Source organism: Astatotilapia calliptera, chromosome 23 (genome assembly GCF_900246225.1).
Source record: "Astatotilapia calliptera chromosome 23, fAstCal1.2, whole genome shotgun sequence".
Taxonomy (NCBI): domain Eukaryota; kingdom Metazoa; phylum Chordata; class Actinopteri; order Cichliformes; family Cichlidae; genus Astatotilapia; species Astatotilapia calliptera.
Genome location: NC_039323.1, coordinates 22,488,971 through 22,508,643, shown reverse-complemented (window position 1 = coordinate 22,508,643; position 19,673 = coordinate 22,488,971). Strand labels below are relative to the sequence as shown.

The 19,673-nt window shown below is 41.5% G+C and overlaps 1 protein-coding gene across 17 annotated transcripts in view; it reads right to left on the bottom strand.

Annotated features, from left to right (window-relative positions):
• unc80 (unc-80 homolog (C. elegans)) overlaps nt 1-19,673 on the bottom strand; it is a 68,444-nt gene that overhangs the window by 39,304 nt on the left and 9,467 nt on the right. For 12 of the 17 annotated variants that reach the window (XM_026157881.1, XM_026157884.1, XM_026157890.1 and 9 more), the window contains exons 8-18: nt 13,562-13,835; nt 13,324-13,458; nt 13,025-13,241; nt 11,901-12,041; nt 9,063-9,331; nt 8,468-8,803; nt 8,237-8,368; nt 7,110-7,257; nt 3,926-3,976; nt 3,334-3,551; nt 415-578 (exon numbers count right to left, since the gene is read on the bottom strand). In XM_026157881.1, coding sequence (XP_026013666.1) covers nt 415-578; nt 3,334-3,551; nt 3,926-3,976; nt 7,110-7,257; nt 8,237-8,368; nt 8,468-8,803; nt 9,063-9,331; nt 11,901-12,041; nt 13,025-13,241; nt 13,324-13,458; nt 13,562-13,835 — 2,085 coding nt within the window. The remainder of the gene's footprint in view (nt 1-414; nt 579-3,333; nt 3,552-3,925; nt 3,977-7,109; nt 7,258-8,236; nt 8,369-8,467; nt 8,804-9,062; nt 9,332-11,900; nt 12,042-13,024; nt 13,242-13,323; nt 13,459-13,561; nt 13,836-19,673) is intronic. The other 5 variants (XM_026157892.1, XM_026157896.1, XM_026157899.1 and 2 more) reach the window with 2 other exon arrangements.

Genomic DNA, 19,673 nt, shown 5'->3' with positions numbered 1-19,673 from the left:
TAAGTCTATGCTTTCTATATGGGCACCGCTTCACAGCCAGCAGTCATGTGACTTTGTAGCCTCAAACGTGGAAATAAAATAAGTCAGAGGTAGTTTATTCTCTTCAGTGCCATGGCATGCGGTGGCGGCTGTCAGATAAAGCAGCAAACACAGCTGAGCTGCCTCCTGGCAGGGCTACCCAGAGCGCTAACAGCCACATTATTTTGGAAATAAGAACATCAAATCAGTCACTCAAGCAAAAAAACAAACAGATGCAGACAGGACAAAAAACAAAAAAGTCAAGCAGTGATGAGAAGCAGAGCTCTGTTACCTTTACAAGGTGATGGGCTTTAAATTTGACAGTAATGACTGCAGCAAGACATTTATTTTTCACCGTGAAGTCACATTAAGACCGTTTCTAGCCATTGAGTGTACCTCCTGGGACCGGGCTGTTTGGTCTCCTCCTTCTCATCAGGTTTCTTGGTGGCGGTGACCTTCTCCGCGCTGTCCAGGAGCGCGCTCAGTGCCACCCTGCGGAACACGTTTCCGTGGGCCTCTTTAATGAACTGGACCAGCTGGCGGATGTCACAGTACAGACCCTGGGAAAGGACAGAGTGAGACAAACAAAGTGAGAGCAAAACAATGTGTGAAAGAGAAAAGAGAGAATCAGCAGCCAGTGTGAACAGTATGTAATTTTGAGCAAATGTGCGGGAGCAGGCTTGTGTTTTTGTCAAGCCACCAGCTCCAGCTTGTGAGTGGGTGGCCTCTGATTTCGTGCCATAACAAAGCCTGCCTCGAAAAGTGTGTCATCCTCCGCCAACGTACACCACTCACGCCAGCCTAAAGGCTCTGCAAGCACCGCAGAGAGGCCGAGGTACTTCAATGCTTTCAGACGCATCCAAATACACTTATCAAGGGTGCATTGGATATTTGATAACAGATTCTGAGTATTGTGGTGATTTTTAGACCTTAATATGGATATAAAAGTGTGAAAGAAATATTGTTTTTAGTTGAATTCAGCACAAATTTAAGCAACTTACGTATATTCCTTAAGACACTTACTGTGGACCTGATTTTAACTAAGTTAAACACAATCTAAGCTGTCATAAATGTCACTTTATCTGCAATTTCACTTTTAAGACAACTGTATATTGTTTAATTAGACATTAGGTTTAAAAAGAATTGCACTCCATATGCAGTTTTACTAAAGAGCATCTGAAAATTACATGAATTATATGAAAAAAGTAGTTTATAGCTATAATTTGCACGCTAACATTACTTTAATTCAAAACATTTCAGCTCTAGCCTACAGATTAGTGTGCTGTGATCATGTTAGTCACTTCCTGCTTTATTATGTTCATCAGTTAGGAGACAAAAAGAGACAGAAGCTTTCTCTTTGCCACCCTTTCTGACTGACGGCCCTAATCAACCCCAATTAGTTTCAGCTGTGATTTGTGGTCCAGTCATTTCCCTCTACATATATAGTCTCTTGCTCTTTCAGTTTGTCAGATTGTGCTTATCATCTTTTTTTGTATTTAGATTTTTGCTTTTTTGAACCATCATACTTGTGCTATCTGATTCTTTTCCGTATGCGACTCAGTTTGAAGTGCCTGTGTAGCTGATGGATGCTAAACAAATCAGCTCATCTTGACTTGACCTTGGCCTGAAAGAAGATATATAGCTATTATGAAACACTCTTAAGGGGAACAGCAGATATCGTGTCAGACATAAAAAGGGGAAAAAACTGTCACACAGAAACTCTGTGTTTTTAAACTCTGCTGATGCATAAAACCTCTGTACAAAAGACAGAAAATGGTGCGGAAAAACTAAACTGCATGTTTAATATAGTCTGGTGCGAGCTCCCTTCAAAATTTTCTAAAAAAGAAAAGTAAAACATGTGCAAACATACATGGAAATACAAAACATAAGGCAAAAACTGAGTTTTTACAATTCTAATAAGCTTGAAAGTCAATATTTGGTGTGACCATCTTTATTCTCAGCACAGTCTGAACTCTCTTTCTTGTCATTTCTTTAAGTCGTCTTCAGGAATAGTTCTCCAGGCTTCTTGAAGGACTTTCAAAGCTCTTCTTTGGATATTTCTGCCTTTTGTTCTGTTCTCTGTCAAGGTAATCTGATCAAAATCTGGTGGTACTTTTCTGTGTTCATAATTCATCAATTTTGACAAGTTCTCCAACACCACTGACTGAAATGCAGCTCAAACCTTAACAGAATCTCCATTTCTCATGAGGCTTCAGTGAACAGTAGCTGATTAGCTGAAGGTCCAGGTGCATCTCTCCGGCACTGTGTCAGGTGACCTTCAGATCCTGTTTAACTGCTGTAGATAGTTTTGTAGGCCTGATATTTCTTCTTTTGTCCTCCGTTTGTCCAGTTTCCTCAAATTTTGTAAGGAAACACTACACACCATCCTGAGAAGTTTTCAGCTGGTAGCTCTTTGTAAATCACTTTGTTGGTACACAAATACTGTTACAGGCATACAATAGTATTTTATGCCTGTTGAACTGTGATCTCTTTTGCATTTTTCATAGGTTCTACTAAAGCAATGGGAACAAATGATGCATTTTTGTGAGAGGGTGCTAGTAAAAAAGTGCCTACAGATATAATTTAATATTGGTTCTTTGCTAAGTTTTCTGTCAAGAACTGGACTGAAAATGAGTGAAAAAGACAACACGTTCTCATCCCAAAATGTAACATACGTCGCCATGTGACAAATCTTCAGTATGTTATGCGTTCGGAAACATGAGAACCGTTTGGAAGGAATCTACACATGTACATTTATTTTACTTTCTCATCATTAATTGCTTTGGAAAAAACAATCTAATATGATTAAGATTGTGGTTAAAGTTAGGGATAAGGTTATGTTTATGGTTAGGATTAAGGTTAGGGTTAGAGCTGGAATACACAGCTGGAACATGTATTACTGCTGGGAGCGTCTATTGGATTTCATCCACAATCCGGCGCGTATCATAGGGACGCGGAAGGTTACCTCTTGCGTTCCTATGGGACGCCTCAGGATGTGACAAATCGTCAGTATGTTATGCGTTGGGAAGGAGAATGGTCTGGAAAAAGAAGCCAATGTCTAAAGAAAAAGTTGGAAAGACCTTTCTTGGAAGTAAAATATAAAGAAATGAGGGGTGGCTCTTGATTTTTGCACAGACCTACATCTACAATACATGTTCTAGCAGACCAGAGAGCAGCTTAGATAGCATGTCTGATACAACGAATGAGATCAAGCGTCTTTATCTATAATAAAGCATTAATTTAACTAATGAATCTAATGCGGAGCACCAAAACAGCTGGAAGGCAACCAGGTAGACGATTTCACGCCCCACTCACCAGGTTCTCGGGGCTGTGCAGCTCATGTGTGGTTGAGGCGCAGCGGGTGATGAGGGACTTGAACATGCAGCCCACCACCACGGCCTCCATATTCTGGGCTACAGATTTGTTGTCTCCTGTGGCGAAGTTGTTTCCGAAGCCCGCCTTGTCTGGAAGCAGCAGGGAGGCAGGAGAGACCATGGATGACACAGCAGGTGGTTTAGTCATTGCTGACAGCACTGAGCATACAACAGTGAGCCCGTACAACAAGGAAGGAAGGAGAGGGGGCAAAGGAAAAGGGGGTTAATAAAGCATATGGGGGAGAAGCCAAACTGAAAAGGATTCTGAGTAGGGAGTAAGGAATACATGCAAGTGACTAAGGCCTGCTTTAAAAACATACAGTAGAGGGTTTAGTCTCTTGGTCCAGTTAGATTAATATATCAGCCAGATTAAACCAGAACTTTTAGAGTTGCAGGCGAGTTTGTCACTTTTCGGACAGAGTGAGGGGTGCAGCAATGAAAGCGGTGTCTAGGGAAGGGTCTGATCAGGTCAGTGTAGTCATCTTATTGCTTATATTATCAACTGTTATTGATTATTGATCATGTGTATCTACCGATGTTTCTTTTTTTCGCCCTCCTGGACCTCTCACCTGCACTGCCGTACTCTGCAAGAGAAAAGAGGCGGGGCACAAAGTTGATTGACATCAGGCCAGCACAGACATGTAAGGCGGTGTCAGAAAGGAAGTGGCACCCCACCTCCACGAGGAGGTGAACCCCCAAGATGCAAACACACACACTTAAAAAATAACACACACCCACACACACACTGAAAACTAAACAAGGTGCCCTGTTCACTTTCAAAATTAAAAAACACTCATCGGTTCAGTAACTTGCCAATTGTCTCTTGTAGAAAAATCTTCAAATTCCAGTGCAAAACTGAATTGGCATGTAGGATGTGTCCTAATGCTCATCGATAAAAGCCACTGATTGAGCAGGAATGTAATGGGCAAAGCTCTGGATTGGCAAGTGTACAGAATGGATGAGCGTGTAAGGAAGGTAGGATTCAGCTCATTGAAGTGGATGAAGAAAAAGGAGGAGGATGGAAGCAGGAGGAGGAGGAGGACAACGAAGGAAAGCGACACGGACGAGCGGAGACAAGTGGAAGGAGGAAGGGGGAAAACACATATATAAACAGAGATAGCGCTGAAATGCAAAGTCGAAGTGCGGGGTGAGACAGTGGTAGGACAATTCAGCTTTGTCGACCACACTAGAGCTTTAAGTATTTACCTCTTTATGTGATATTATTTCATTTATATTGGCCTGTACTGTAGCGTCCACACTAGACCTTTTAATGGGACAGATCTGAGTAAAATAAACCTGACAGACTTTGCTAGAGCATAAATATCTGCGCCATTAGGTTGAAACATTTACCGAACAGTTAACTTGGAAATCGATTAATCGTTTAAGCCTTTGATTTAAAAAATAAATAAACAAATTCGCTTGTGCATATACTGTTAAGATGAATATCTTGAGTCTTGAGTACTGTAATTCCCTCACACTGTAATTTTGCTGCAGGAATGACACATTTCCATATTAGCCTGTTGACAAGAGGCCAATGGGATTCTTCCATTAACTTTTTGAATTACTTTCGAAAAAAAGCTCTGTGGGAAATATAGGTGTATGATACTTAATGATTTCATTCAAAAGGATAAAGCTCCATAAAATTTTAGTGGTTTTTGATTTTGGTTTCACTGGTTTACAACTACAGTCATCTCAAAGCACATTTAGGGTAAAAATCATATTATATTAGAGAAAACCCAAATAATCAAACAGCCCTCTGTTTGCAGCACTTGGCAACAGCGGGAAGAAAGAAATCCCTTTTAACAGGAAAAGCCCTTCAACAGAATCAGGCTTAGGAAGGGGCTGAATGACTAATAAGGGAGTGAGGATTAATGCTAATGTTGCATGACTTTACAAAATCTCCCCTATATTCTTGTTTCTTTAGCTTGTTGGCAAATACCTAGCCTATGACACACTTATTTATAGTCCTGTGGAAAACTAACTATACCCTTACTGCTACCATAGGAATTAACAGGGTAACAGCCAGGTACTGCTAATCAGATGCACTTGAATAATTGATCATCAGCATCTCTATAAGAGGAGAAGTTGTCTCAGTTTGCTGCTCTGGAGCATCCAGGTGTGTTTTAACACAATGCCCCAATCTTCCCATGAAAGGTTGTCCAAGCAAAAACTGAAGAGCTACAACTCAGATTCTACAGGCCTCAGTTAGCATGTTAAATGTCAAAGTTCATGACAGTACAATTATAAAAAGACTGAATAAGTATGGCTTGTTTGTAAGGGCTGCCTTCTTCTCCCTAAAAAGAACATGGCAGCACAGTTTAGGTTTGCAGAGTTGCACTGGAAAAAACCACAACACTTCTGAAAAAATGTCCTTGGGACAGATGAGACCAAAGTGGAGATGTTTAACCATAATGCACAAAACCAAACAGCATATCAGCACAAACACCTTATACTGTAGCACATTAATGGAGGGGTGATGTTTGGGCTTGTTTTACAGCCACGGGACCTGGACACATTGCACTTATTGAATTGTCCATGAACTCCTCTGTATACCAAAGTATTCTAGAGTAAAATGTGGGGCCATCTGTCTGAAAGTCTGGATTAAACTAGGTCATGCAATAGGACAATGATCCCAAGCACAGCAGCAACTCTACAACATGACATGTGGTGGGACCTGAAGTGAGGTGTGCACAAATAAATGCCTGCAAACCTCAATTAACTGAAGCTACGTTGAAAAGAAGAGTCGACCAAAATTCCTCCATAGTGATAAGAAAGACTGGTGGGGTCATCCTTAAAACAATTACTTTACATTATTGTGTGTTTATTCTACAATTTATTTTTAACAAGCTACTGAATGTTGGGGTGTTTTTAGTTTTCCAAAAATAATGACATACTGTAATTTGTCTTGTGTTCATCTCAGATTGTATTTACCTAATTAGAAGAACTGCTAAAGACCAGACCATTACTACTTATGTAAAGCTTCTATGTTAACCATAAACAGGTATCTTTCAGGCAGATGACGAAACCATAAGTGTAAAATGCTAACTCATTGTGTGGTGGTAAGACTCATTCCTGCAGCACTCTATTTCGATAACTTTAAGCTTATGTTCAGTTAAAATTCTTAATTTATCCAATACTTTGGTTTAATTTGGTAGTAATCACCACCCAGGATGCTAACATGCTCACACATAAGCTGCTAGCATGCTGATGTTTAGAAGGGTAATGTTAGCATGTTCAGTATCTTCCTGCTAGCATGCAAGAAATATTGTTAATTAGCACATAGCTGATGGAAATGTTGATTAGTTGCTAGCAAATTAGCATGCGGACAATGAACTCAGCGGTGAACATGCTAACAAACTTCGTTTAGGAAGTGCAAATGATATATTTTTCTGTTATTGTGAGCATGTTACCATTCAGACTTGTATTTAATTCAAAGCATTGATGTAGCTGTAAACTTGTCAACATTTGTATTTCCCTACATTTTGTGGACTTAACGATTAATCGATTAATTTAAAAAAAATAATGCTCAAATTAATTAACAATATTTTTACCCCTACCACACGATTTTTCAGCAACAATCCAATATACGCAATCAAAGCCAGTGTTGTTCATCCTGTTTCTGCATTTATTACCAGCATTTATGATATTTTTCTTTGTGACTGTCTCGTATCTGCATCCCTCTCGCGCACACACACAAACACACACCGCAGCACTTACTGTCAGTGATGGGCTCCATGCAGAAGCCCAGCAGTGCATGCAGGAAGTCGACTATGTTATTGAGGGAGTCTCTGTTGACGTACTCGCGCATAGTCAGGCGAAACTGAAGCTTGTCCAGCTTATACAGGTTGGTGAGGCAGTTCTGGGCCTGAAAGAAAGATTTTTAAAAATTAACTTCAAGAGCAAAGTTTCTGGCTGCTGGACTTTTTTTTTATTTTTTTAAATAAGTCAGCTAGCAATAAAGTGGCTTTCCTTTAAATTTAATTTACCATTGAAATTTTTATTTCCATCTTCAGTAGTTTATGCAGTTCTGAGAAAATGTATCTTCCCCCCTTCCGAGTAAGTACAAAATGCAATTTTTAAATTATGATTTAGTTCATTTAAAGGAAAAGTTCTTTAAACCTGCCTGGCCCTGTGTGAAAAACTAACTGAACAGCCTGTTTAAGCTCATGCCAAAGCATCTCATTCAAATTAAAGTCCAGACTTTCACTATGTCTCTCCAACACTTTCATTTTGTTTTTGTTTTTTTGGTTGTTTCTAATCATTCAGAGGTGGTGTGTTTTGGATCATTGTTAGTTTGATCCCAGATATGCGGGACTCAAACCTTCCACAAAGTTCAGTTTTTGTGTAAATGTAAATGTGACAAATATGCAAACAAACAAACAAAAAACAAACAAAAATACTTTTAAACAGCACTTTTTGTCTCCACTGTATGAGTGGAGGTGGGTTCCAAAGTGGCTTGCAGATCCTAAACCAAGTTAAAATACCACCCTCTCTGAATTGATTTTTAGATCACTATCAGCTGAGTCATCTGTAGATGTGCACTGGCAGTGAGATTAGTTGAAGAGCCAGTATTTGCAGCTAGGGTTTTGTGGCCTGCCTGAACTAATGCTATGTTTGTTTTTAATGAAAAAACCAATTGATTAGAATTAAAAAGAAATTGCGGCTGTCTCTCACTGAAGTTAGAAACTCAGCCCAGTGCTCCAGCCAATGAGTTTCATTTTTATTAAACTTTTATTACACCGAAGGAGCAATTCAGTAAATAATTAATAGGTAATGAATCGATGTCACCATCTGAAACTGTGTTTATTTGCACACATTCAAAGAATTAGAGAATAGAGAGTAACCTGCATCCTCAGGCGATCTCCTGATAGTCCTCGATGGCCCTCACCACAGCCGTAAGCACAGCCCAGAGACTTGACTATCTTTATGAGCATTGTCAAAGCCAGGCGGTGGGGGCTGAGGCCACCAGCTTCTTCCTGTTCCCAGTGAAGAGAAGCAAGAAAACACACAAGTTGAGACATTCAGGCATCCTACACCTTTACAATCTCACTCTAAACAAACCTGTTCAAACACACCTTTTTATCGTCATCCTTATTATTTTTCACATCGTCCTTGCTCCCCTGCCCGCTCCCTCCACCACTTCCCCCTCCCCCTCCTCCTCCACCACCCCCTCCTCCACCTCCTCCAGCCCCTGCAATCGGCCCGCCTCCCTGGGCGACTCCTCCGAGGCCCTGAGCTGCCGCATCTTTGACACGACCCTCTTGGTTCTCCTTGTTATCTGGCTTGGACAACTTGCCCATCCCGGGCACCACGCCCAGCTGCAGCAGGCAGTCGATGATGTTGAGAGCCACGTCGCAGATCCTGGAACTGATATCGTGGCTGAGAATGGAGTAAAGAGCTCTCAGGATAGCCTAAATTGGAAGAAGGAAGGCAAAGAAAGGGTGACAAAATCAGAGAATTATTTAGTTTGACCAAGAAGGTCCCAATAACATAAGAGAAATAATTAAGGAAACTGTAAAGTGTCTGTGATGTTATGACTTAAAAAGGAAAGCATCAGAATCGAGTCTGCTTGGAGTCCCACTGGTGACATAATTGCTTATTAGAGCAGCCAAATAGGGCCATAACTTCTAATAGCTGTATTTGCCCCCAGGGTCCAATTAAATAACTCACTGTGAGGTCCAACATGCCGTTTTTCAGCACAAAGTTATTGGTGCCCTCGATGTTCTCGCCTTCCTCCAGACAGGAGTAGTTGATACAGGAGTCAGTGAGGCTGCGCGGCAGGTTGGCGCATGCCAGCGGCTCCACTGGGATTTCAGGTACAGCCACGGGGTTGCAGAGTTTCTTCATGTGCTCAGTGAAGAAGTCGGCGTAGCCCACGTTAAAGGACGCAACTGTTGTGTTGAACGCCGCCATGGTGATGGTGGAGATCTGAGATCGAACTTTAGACAACAGAAAATCATTTTTTATTGAGTACACGGTCCTGGTTAATAGTTTTTCTAACTCACAGATCCTCGAGATCGCCCTCTTGTTCCACTTAGGTAGCTCCATAGTGCTTTAGCTCAACTGTTTTGTGGATCTGATGAATGGCTGTGGTTTTTCCAGTGATGTACAGATGGGTAGATAGAGACCTTTCTTGTATTATTAGTTCGATGTTTATCTAACTATGTTATGTTCCAGGTACAAAGGTCTGGACTTTGACTGGGTCATTGCAGAACTTTGGTTGTTTTCTTTTTCAGTCATCGCTGCTTTGTTTGAGATCATTCTCCTGTTGCATGACCCAGTTGGAACCAATAACAGCAGTCAGACAGATAATTTGGTAGACCATGAAGACTCATTGACTGGAAGCTGACCAGGTCCATAAAACAAGCCCAAATCATGACCCCACCACCACTGTGCTGCCAGTTTGTATGAGGTGGTTGTCTTGATGTGTTGAGTTCCATTTTCTCCAACTGTGGTGCTTCATACTACAAATAAACAACTCCACTTTGGTCTCGTCTGTCCAAACCACATTGTTACAGAAGTCTTGTGGTTGGTTCAGATGCAACTTTGCAAACCTAAACTGTGCTGCCGTGTTTTTTGTTTGTTTGTATGTTTTTTAACAGAAAAGAGGCTTTCTCCTGGAAACCTCTCCAAACAAGCCACACTTATCAGTCTTTTTGGAACTGTACTGTCATAAATGTTAAGATTTAACATGTTAACTGATGTCGCTCTTGGGTATTTGCTCGAACGTCTGCTCCTATAAAGTTTGCATTGCTGCATTCTGTGATCACAAACCTGAATGTTCCAGAGCAGCAAAAGGATAATGGATGTACTTAGTTTTCCACATACCTTTGCATTTTGCTCATAAAGTTATTCTTTTGGGTTTAGCTTTAATAGCTTCACATAAGGCACAACAGCCAGAAGGTTGTACAGAGATGTACTTGAGAAGAAATGTGTGTGAAACCTGTTTTTTTTTTTCTTTTTTTCACTTGGCACCATTTCACTTGCTGCATTCAAATTGTAAGAGATCAACACACACACAAAAAAAAAACCCTGGCACGCTCAGTTTGAGACTTTAATGATTAATTTAAGTGTTATTGTGTCTGATGTCACAGCACTCTGGCAAGGTCTTGGAACCTTTTACACAGAAGCAATAGAAAGCATCCAAACTGTGAAGATCATTAACTGGGATCGGATGTGAACAGTTGAAAACTGGGAGGCTCGGGTGGGTGATTACACCCACCGGGTCAATGATACTGATTAGGTGAGGTGTCTCCTCAGCGCTCCGAGGACACTTAAAGACAATAACCATCCCAGACACAGCTTGTTCTCCCTGCTGCCATCTGGCAAGCGATTCAAAAGCAACAATGGAACAATGGTTAATGTTGAAGCCCATGTGTCAACGAAAAGAAACCATTTCATTCTCGTATTTGAGTTCAGTCACTTATTTATTCTTCTCATATTTACGGTTGAATCTCTACAGTCCTGCATGTGATATGTACTGAATACAAAAGTGTCCTTTCTGCAAATTTGACCCTTTTGACAGCTTCCTCACAAAATGAGCCTGATACTTTGGTACTTTTCATCCCGGCAGCACCTCATGTCAAATTCAGCTCCTTTCTCGCTAAACCCAAACAGAAAGCGTGTGGCAGAGTGTGAATCAGTTTAAAAGCCGGTGCTCTTATTTTGTGTGTAGTTTGTGTGTAAATTAGCATTGTCACAACAATATTGCTGTTATATAATCCTGCCCTATTTCTGCTTTGCTCAGCGAGCCTCAAAGGGAGCTGGCAGCATCTGTCCTCCCTTTATTGTAGCTGATGGACACTAATGTGATCAGCAGTGGATAATTTGTTTATTTCGCTTTACTTTCAAATAACGTGGATGTTTGTGGTTCCTCTTGCACTCTGCCAGCATCTCTAAGAACTCATTTTGATTTGACGTATGCCGGCTTTAATTTGTCTCATTTAAAACATATGTGATCTATCTTTTATTGTTTTTAACCATCTACCAACAAAAGAGAGAGTTTAAACTGTGTGAGTGACATCATCTATGTTCTGTTGATTTGTTAAGCCTAGGAAAGACAAATCAATACACTGGTCTACTCATTTTGCTCATTCCTAGCACCATATTTGAGACTCTAACAGAGCAGCTTTGCATGATTCATGCTTCAAAATAATCTGTCTTCACCTCAGGCTGGGCTTTGGTGCAGTCCCTCCTCTTTTAAGCCAACTTTCTTCTGATTGGCTGCTCTGAGATGACCATATTACGCATATTCTCTCTCAATAATGTCATGCAGATCCAAGAGTATTAAAAAACTGTCTAAAAACAAGGATTTAGAGCAGCTTTTAGCTCTTTTTTTTTTTTTTTTGGAAACTGTGGCCTTCATTTCCGGTGTATATATGACAGGAAACCAGGAAAGTCATAATAGGTCCCCTTTAAGACTCCTTCAGGTTTTTTAACATCTAGAAATTTAACTTTTGGGCTTGCTTTAAATACCTGCTCAGGCCCATATTTAAACCATCTTCTTACCCTCCTTGACAGTGTTGTCACTGTGGCTGTTAGAGTGGTCGGGCATGTCTCTGAGCAGCGAGTGGTGGGAATGAGAGTGTTTGGCACTCAGGCTGTCTGCATCTGCAGCTGTGTCTGTGCTGCCCCGCCGTGTGAATTTGCCTGGAAAGAGATGCAACAAATGGACACGTTTTAGGTCGAAAGCACACAACCAAATAACACAACTAAACGTGGACATCAGATGGAGCTGAAAAGAAAAGCTTAACTTTAAGCTCAGCAAACATCAAAGCCCACAGAGACAGAGTGCATTTACGTCCTGCCTACCCCAGAGAGTCTGTCTCTGCGGCTTTGGTGTTTGTTGAGCTGAAAGTTAAACTTTTTTTTTTTACCCAGCTGTATCTGATGTCCATGGTTTCCATCCATCCTCCACAGTCACTAGATCTTGATCCAGTAGAGCCCCTCTGGCATGTCCAGCCTAGAAATCAGCAGCAATTGTGTGATGCTATCATGTCAATGTGGACTTAAAGTCTCTAATGAATATTTCCAGCACCTTGTTTAGTCTGTACCATGAAAACTTAAAGCAACCTCTTTTGCAAGGTAAACAGTGTCCAATGAGTGTATTTCAATGTATAAATATTTGAGACATAAAGTGCTAAAATAATTATCAATGGCCAGCTACGGGCATTTTCATAATTTCTTTTATTTTTTAAGAGTTTCTGCTCTAATTAGCAAACTATAGGAGCAACAATTTGACCCTCCAGCAGTCATGGGTTTCAAATTATGACATGTTGTAAGAAGTATCTCATACTTATACACTATGACACAGACTTGAATCTTTCTAGCAGCAGCTCAGGTTAAGTGGGTTCATAACAGCATGGTAAAAGAGGACAGTAGGTTTTTTTTCTTAATGGAAATAAGCCTTTAAAAAGTCACTAACTCTTGAAAATAATAAAAATAATAACTGCTTTTGTGCCTTGAGCGAATGTTAATCTCCACTATTCAGTGAGAGCTCATAAGGAATACCAGTGTCAATGAAGTGACCTAATTCACCAGCTGACAGCCAGATCCAGACTAAATCCTCTGACTCATGAAAGCTCGGTGGAGTGGAAGCAAGACTTCAAACTGGTGGCATCCAATCTCATTACCCATGATGGTGGCCTGCCAGCCTCCACGTTCCAGGGCCCGCCTGTCGTCACCCAGGCCAGAGAAGCTTCCGAAGGAGAAGGTGCTGCGGGTGGGAGAGACGTCCAGGTGGTCATCGTGCAGCAGGAAGGGAACCCCCATCCGACGCTGGCGCTTCTTCCCCGTGTGATGGAAGGGGATGGAGCCCTTTCTCTCGCGGTCCTCGCGGCGGTTCTTAAACTGAAGTGGAACAACAGGTCCTCTCAATCACATGAATCTGTATTTATTGTTTTAGCTTAAAACATAAAGGCCAGTCTCTGACCTTCTTGAAGATGTTCATGCCCAGGTCGGAAGACAAGTCAGGGACAGCCTGCCGACGAAGGTTAGTCAGGGAAACCCTTGCAAAGGTCTCTGTGCTCAGAGATTTCCCCTCTTCATTGCATTTTAAGCTCATATCCTGCGAAAAATAAGAGAAGGCAAAGGTCACGAACCAGCAGGAGCAACACGGACATCCTAAAGATGGCTTAGAGGCGACTATTAAAGCTGTTTCGATGAGTGACCTGAGTCTTGTGGGTGTTGACCAGTGAGGGTGTCGCAGCCACCATGGAGCTGCTGCGTGGCCGTGGCAGAGGTGCAACCAAGGGCTCTGGGGGACGTTCAGGCCTCTCCTCCAGGATCTGCCTGAGGCGCTGCAGGTAGTACATCAAGGCCCAGTGCACGCCCTCCTCCGTCCAGTGCGGCTGCAGCAGACAGCGCAGCACAGCCACATCAAAATAAGTGGCGTAACGTGCCCGCTGGGCCAACGATGCTGGCAGGCCGGCAGGAGCTGATGTTCTGAAAGAAGAGAGAGGAAATAAAGGAAGTTTCACAGGTTCAACCTTTAAGATGGTGAAGTTTAATTTTAAAAGACAGTACAGAAATTAATCACGCACAGATTAAATCAATCTATGAAAGGAGTTCACCTAGTACGTGAAGGTATGCAGAATAAATCGGGCCCTTGCGGGGAGTTCAACAAGCAAGAGGGCACAACCAACTGTGATTGTGAAAGCTAGAAGCTAAATGAAGATATGTGTGCATCAAAGAGTTAAGCCTGTATTCGCCGTTTGTTTCAGAGCATTTTAACATTCGGGCACAACATATCCACACTTCCGCATAACTGGATGGGTGCTACATTGTCAGATAGATTTTGTGGGACTAAGAAAGAGTTGCCTTTATTACATCCGCTGTAACTGCTCTGCTCTGTGAAACCTGCAACTCTGACATAGCTAGAGAGATGTAACAGGTGACATGTAACCTGATTGCTCAATTTTTATAAAGTAAGAACAGCTTCTGCTATATCTGTGGTCTAATTTACCTAATAGCTGATGGCTTTTAGACCACAGTTAGTTTTAAGAAAAAGTTTAGCTCCTTAAACAAAAGTTACCAGGTGTAACTGGGTAGCAAGCTGTTCTGTTTCTATCTGCAGCCGTTTATGTCTGACAGTATTCCTCTGTTTTGGGATCTCTGTGTCCAAAAAGCCAGAGGTGAGGATAGTAGCAACAAGACCCACATAGAGAGCATATGCCAGTGACAATCAACATTCCCTCTAATTTTTCATGTGTCTGAGTGACACACAAACTCCCTGAGCGGCCACTTGGACCACAATGAGCAACAATAGACGTGTGTACTTTGGTCACGCCAGCATCGAATCGAGTTATGCAAACAACAAAGTTTTTTGCAGCTGTTTACTTAAAAATGCAGCCAAGGCGGTTTTTTAAATAAACATTTCAAACTATTTACAGAACAATCAGCTGTTCTGCATCAAATTTGATGCCACACAAATTGTTTGTGCCACTCCAAAAAATTATTTCTGTCCACTATGAGATAAAGAAGAACAACAGCCTGATACCTGCAGGCCTGACAACAGGAGATGTATCACTCCTGTATCACCTGTAACATTCAGTAGTCGCCTCATTGTTCTGACACACACAACAAAACTATTGACTACACTACACACTAACGACACAAGATTTGCGCTAAACGTCGCAAATCTCTCACATTTCAAAACACCGCCGTCACTCCTAAAACACTCAAAACAGCGCCCCTCCGACAGCCAAACCCATCTGTTCTCTGATTGGATTGTTACATTTGTGATTGACATGACATTCACCAATCAGATGAAGGGAAGAAAAATAGGGTCAAAAATCAGTACTTGTAACTTGCAGGGTTTTTTTTCTAAGTCCACACACAAATCTTTTTTACACATACAAATCTTTTTTACACATACAAATCTTTTTTACGCACACACAAATTCTTTTTACACATACAAATCTTTTTTACACACACAAATCTTTTTTACGCACACACAAATCTTTTTTACACATACAAATCTTTTTTACGCACACACAAATTCTTTTTACACATACAAATCTTTTTTACAAGTACAAAATATTTATGACCACATTTTGAGCCCATACATCTGCTGTGATGTTCACAATTCTGATGAAGTCAGTACTGATAAATGATCAGAATTATAATATTTCTGAATGTCTGAGGCTAAGTTGAATTGAATCGGGACTTTGAAAACCGGAATCAAATGGATTATAGAAATCAGTGATGATACCCAGCCCTAGTGAGCAGCCTAGGCACGACAGACGTGGATGTAGCTGTAATAGGAAAAGAACTATTGCTAACTTTTCTGTTAAGTTAAGGCCTGATCCTTCTGAAATTCATCCATTCATTCATTCATGCCAGTGCTCTGACACGGTGTCATCAATCTTTGAATGCTGAAAAAGCACAGTGTATCCAGAAAAACACATTATATTATATAAATTATTATAAAATTTGTGTACACCTAACTTTTGTGCCGGTACGCCTAACTTTTTAAAGTTAGGCGTACCGGTACGCCCATGGCAAAAAGTTAGTCTAGAGCCCTGGTTTAGAGGGAACATTGGTGACAATATATGGTATATGACATTGATAGAGGTAAAAAAAAAAAAAAGAAGAAGAAGATGAAAAAGCATGTAAAGGAGGAGCAAGGCGTGGGGTTGGGTTGCAAAGCAGCTTGCAGAGGCAGCAGCAAAAAGTAAGCAGTCTGTAGCAGCTTAAATTGTGCAGCCTACATGAGATTTGCTGATTCGATACTTTGAAGGGTGTCAGTGGAGTCATAAAAGGATAAAATCAGATGATCTGTCAGGACTTTCAGCTCAATCGATATGTTGTTTCATGGACAACTGAACCAGCATGTTGGAGAAATGCATGATAAAGTTCCAGTTGTACTGGCTGACAAACCAACCAGTAGCAGACTGCTGAGGTTGTAGTTGAAGACCAGTTCATCACTTTCATGATGAACTGGTCTCTAAACACTGTGCAGCTGCTCTCAAAGCTGCAGTGAAACTGTAAACAGTGGGACACAAACTGGACACAGTAGACTGTTGCTAGCTGCAGTCCTGAGGCACAACATTTTCACATAAATGATGCTTCTGCATCAGATCTACAGCATAACCTACGCCATAACCAGAACCCAATTTTAACCGTATGTTGCAACCTTTTACATAAGCTGACCTGCACCGCCTGAGAAATGTACGCTGGGTTGACACATACCATAATGACTTGAATGGCTGGAAGGTTACAGTGTTGAAACAAACAGAGTTTCCAGTTACTGTGTGATGTAGATTTTCCCATAAAAGCCTAAATCAAGCTTTACTCTGAAGGCGAACCTTCTCTATTTCCGGTGGACTACACCTCAGCTAGTAGTCGATGAGAAAAACTGACCTCTGAATGTGAGGTCAAGGTCACTGGAATTTGAAGTCATTGAGATTTTTAGTAGATGCACCTATGGCATTAATTTGACAAAAATGTGATTTCCTTCTTGAATTATCACATTCACATCACATTACTTCAGCTTAAACTTGTTCTCAACGCAGACAAAACAAAGCTCATGTTGTTTTCTAAATCAAGAAAATGGGCCCAAACAATCCCATCAGTAACCACTCTTGAAGGTAATAAAATAGAGTTGGTTCACACCCATAAATATCTGGGAATCTTAATTGATGACTCGCTCACCTTCAAACCACATGTAGAGAATCATGTGAAAAATCTGAAGTTAAAACTGAGATTTTATTTTCAAAATAAGTTGTGTTTCTCTTTTAGTACAAAGAAGCGGCTTGTTGCTGCGACATTTTTGCCTGTGCTGGATTATGGAGATATTGTATATACAGTGGGGCAAAAAAGTATTTAGTCAGCCACCGATTGTGCAAGTTCCCCCACCTAAAATGATGACAGAGGTCAGTAATTTGCACCAGAGGTACACTTCAACTATGAGAGACAGAATGTGAAAAAAAAATCCATGAATCCACATGATAGGATTTGTAAAGAATTTATTCGTAAATCAGGGTGGAAAATAAGTATTTGGTCAATAACAAAAATACAACTCAATACTTTGTAACATAACCTTTGTTGGCAATAACAGAGGTCAAACGTTTACTATAGGTCTTTACCAGGGGCCTGTTCTTCGTACGTCGCTTACTACATCCAAGATCAAACCATCGCGCTAACCGTGAGCTCGCTAATCCGGTTCCCCGAACACACCTGCTGTTGACGATTAGTACAGCTGGACGCAGTAATGTGACATCACTGGGTGTCGTAAAAGGGGCTACGCATCGATAGTAGAAACATTGATCGGCAACCCGCTGATTGGTCGGCGAAAATGTCGAAGGGGCGTGCTCGGTATTTTCCGGCAGCAGAGCAAGAACTCATGAGTGAGGGATTTCAGGAGTTTCAGAGTTTAATTAAAATGCAAGAGAACACTGCAAAGGCTGCAAAAGCAAGGAGAGAGGGCTGGCAGAAAGTTGCTGACAAATCAAACTCGTAGGTAATTTAATAATAATACTAATAATAATGGATTGGGTTCATATAGCGCTTTCCAAGGCACCCAAAGCCCTGTACGATAACACTATTCATTCACTCCCACATTCACACACTGGTGGAGGCAGCTACGGTTGTAGCCAGGCTGCCATATCGCGCCATCGGCCCCTCTGGCCAACACCAGTAGGCGGTAGGGTAGATCTATCATATGACACTATATTGTCCAATATCATATGGCATTATATTATATTATAATATGTTATATTATATCCCCTTTCACATTAGAGCCACAACAGGACCCACAAGAACATGGGAACAAGTAAAAGTGGAATACAGGAGTATTCTACAGAATGGTAATATTTATCTCTTAGATTGCTTTTCGTCTCTTGGCAAGGTAATACTGGCCTGTAATACTCTGTTAGTTTGTTCATAACAGCAACCAAGAAAAGGGCAGAGGAAAAAAAGACAGGTGGTGGTCCTGCACCCCCTCGTCAACAAGTTGGTTAAGTAAATAATACCCTCACGGGAATATCGATATCTCTCAATGAGCACACTGTTGCGCTGAGCTAAAGGATCCTGTCTATCCCACAATATACGCTGAATTCTGAGGACTCTCCTTATCAATCTTGCACCTTCCGCAATGGGTTGGACATGGCTGCGACAGGCTTCCCAAATCCACCTTCGCTTTTATAGCCGTGGTCTCTCATCTTGATTACACGAAGTAATTTACAATTACTACTCTGAAATATGAATTACATCTGTAATAATCACATACATGTAATAGAATGTTAATAGTTCATTTCCCTTTTTTAGGAAATGACCTGTATGTATCTGTGTGACATCAATAAAAGGATCAAGTGCTGCATTACCTTTAGTTACATTGATGTTATTTATTTATGGTGAAACAGTGGTGGAATATCGCTGTTGCTTTCGTATAAATGAAGCGGACATACCTGCGTGGCCGCGATCTAATCCTGTTTACATAAAGTAAACCTGCTCCCGAGCAGGTTTACGCTTACGGCTCTGTTGCTATGACAGCAAGTCCCGGATGAGCTTCGGGGAACCGAACGATCCAGGATCACGCGAAATCGTCAACAATCTAATCCAGCTAACTTACTTAGCGCAGTACGAAGAACGGGCCCCAGGTTTGCACACACAGTAGCTGGTATTTTGGCCCATTCCTCCATGCAGATCTTCTCGAGAGCAGTGATGTTTTGGGGCTGTCGCCGAGCAACACGGACTTTCAACTCCCGCCACAGATTTTCTATGGGGTTGAGGTCTGGAGACTGGCTAGGCCACTCCAGGACTTTCAAATGCTTCTTACGGAGCCACTCCTTTGTTGCCCGGGCGGTGTGTTTTGGATCATTGTCATGTTGGAAGACCCAGCCTCATTTCATCTTCAAAGTTCTCACTGATGGAAGGAGGTTTTGGCTCAAAATCTCACGATACATGGCCCCATTCATTCTGTCCTTAACACGGATCAGTCGTCCTGTCCCCTTGGCAGAAAAACAGCCCCATAGCATGATGTTTCCACCCCCATGCTTCACAGTAGGTATGGTGTTTTTGGGATGCAACTCAGTATTCTTCTTCCTCCAAACACGACGAGTTGAGTTTATACCAAAAAGTTCTACTTTGGTTTCATCTGACCACATGACATTCTCCCAATCCTCTGCTGTATCATCCATGTGCTCTCTGGCAAACTTCAGACGGGCCTGGACATGCACTGGCTTCAGCAGCGGAACACCTCTGGCACTGCGGGATTTGATTCCCTGCCGTTGTAGTGTGTTACTGATGGTGACCTTTGTTACTTTGGTCCCAGCTCTCTGC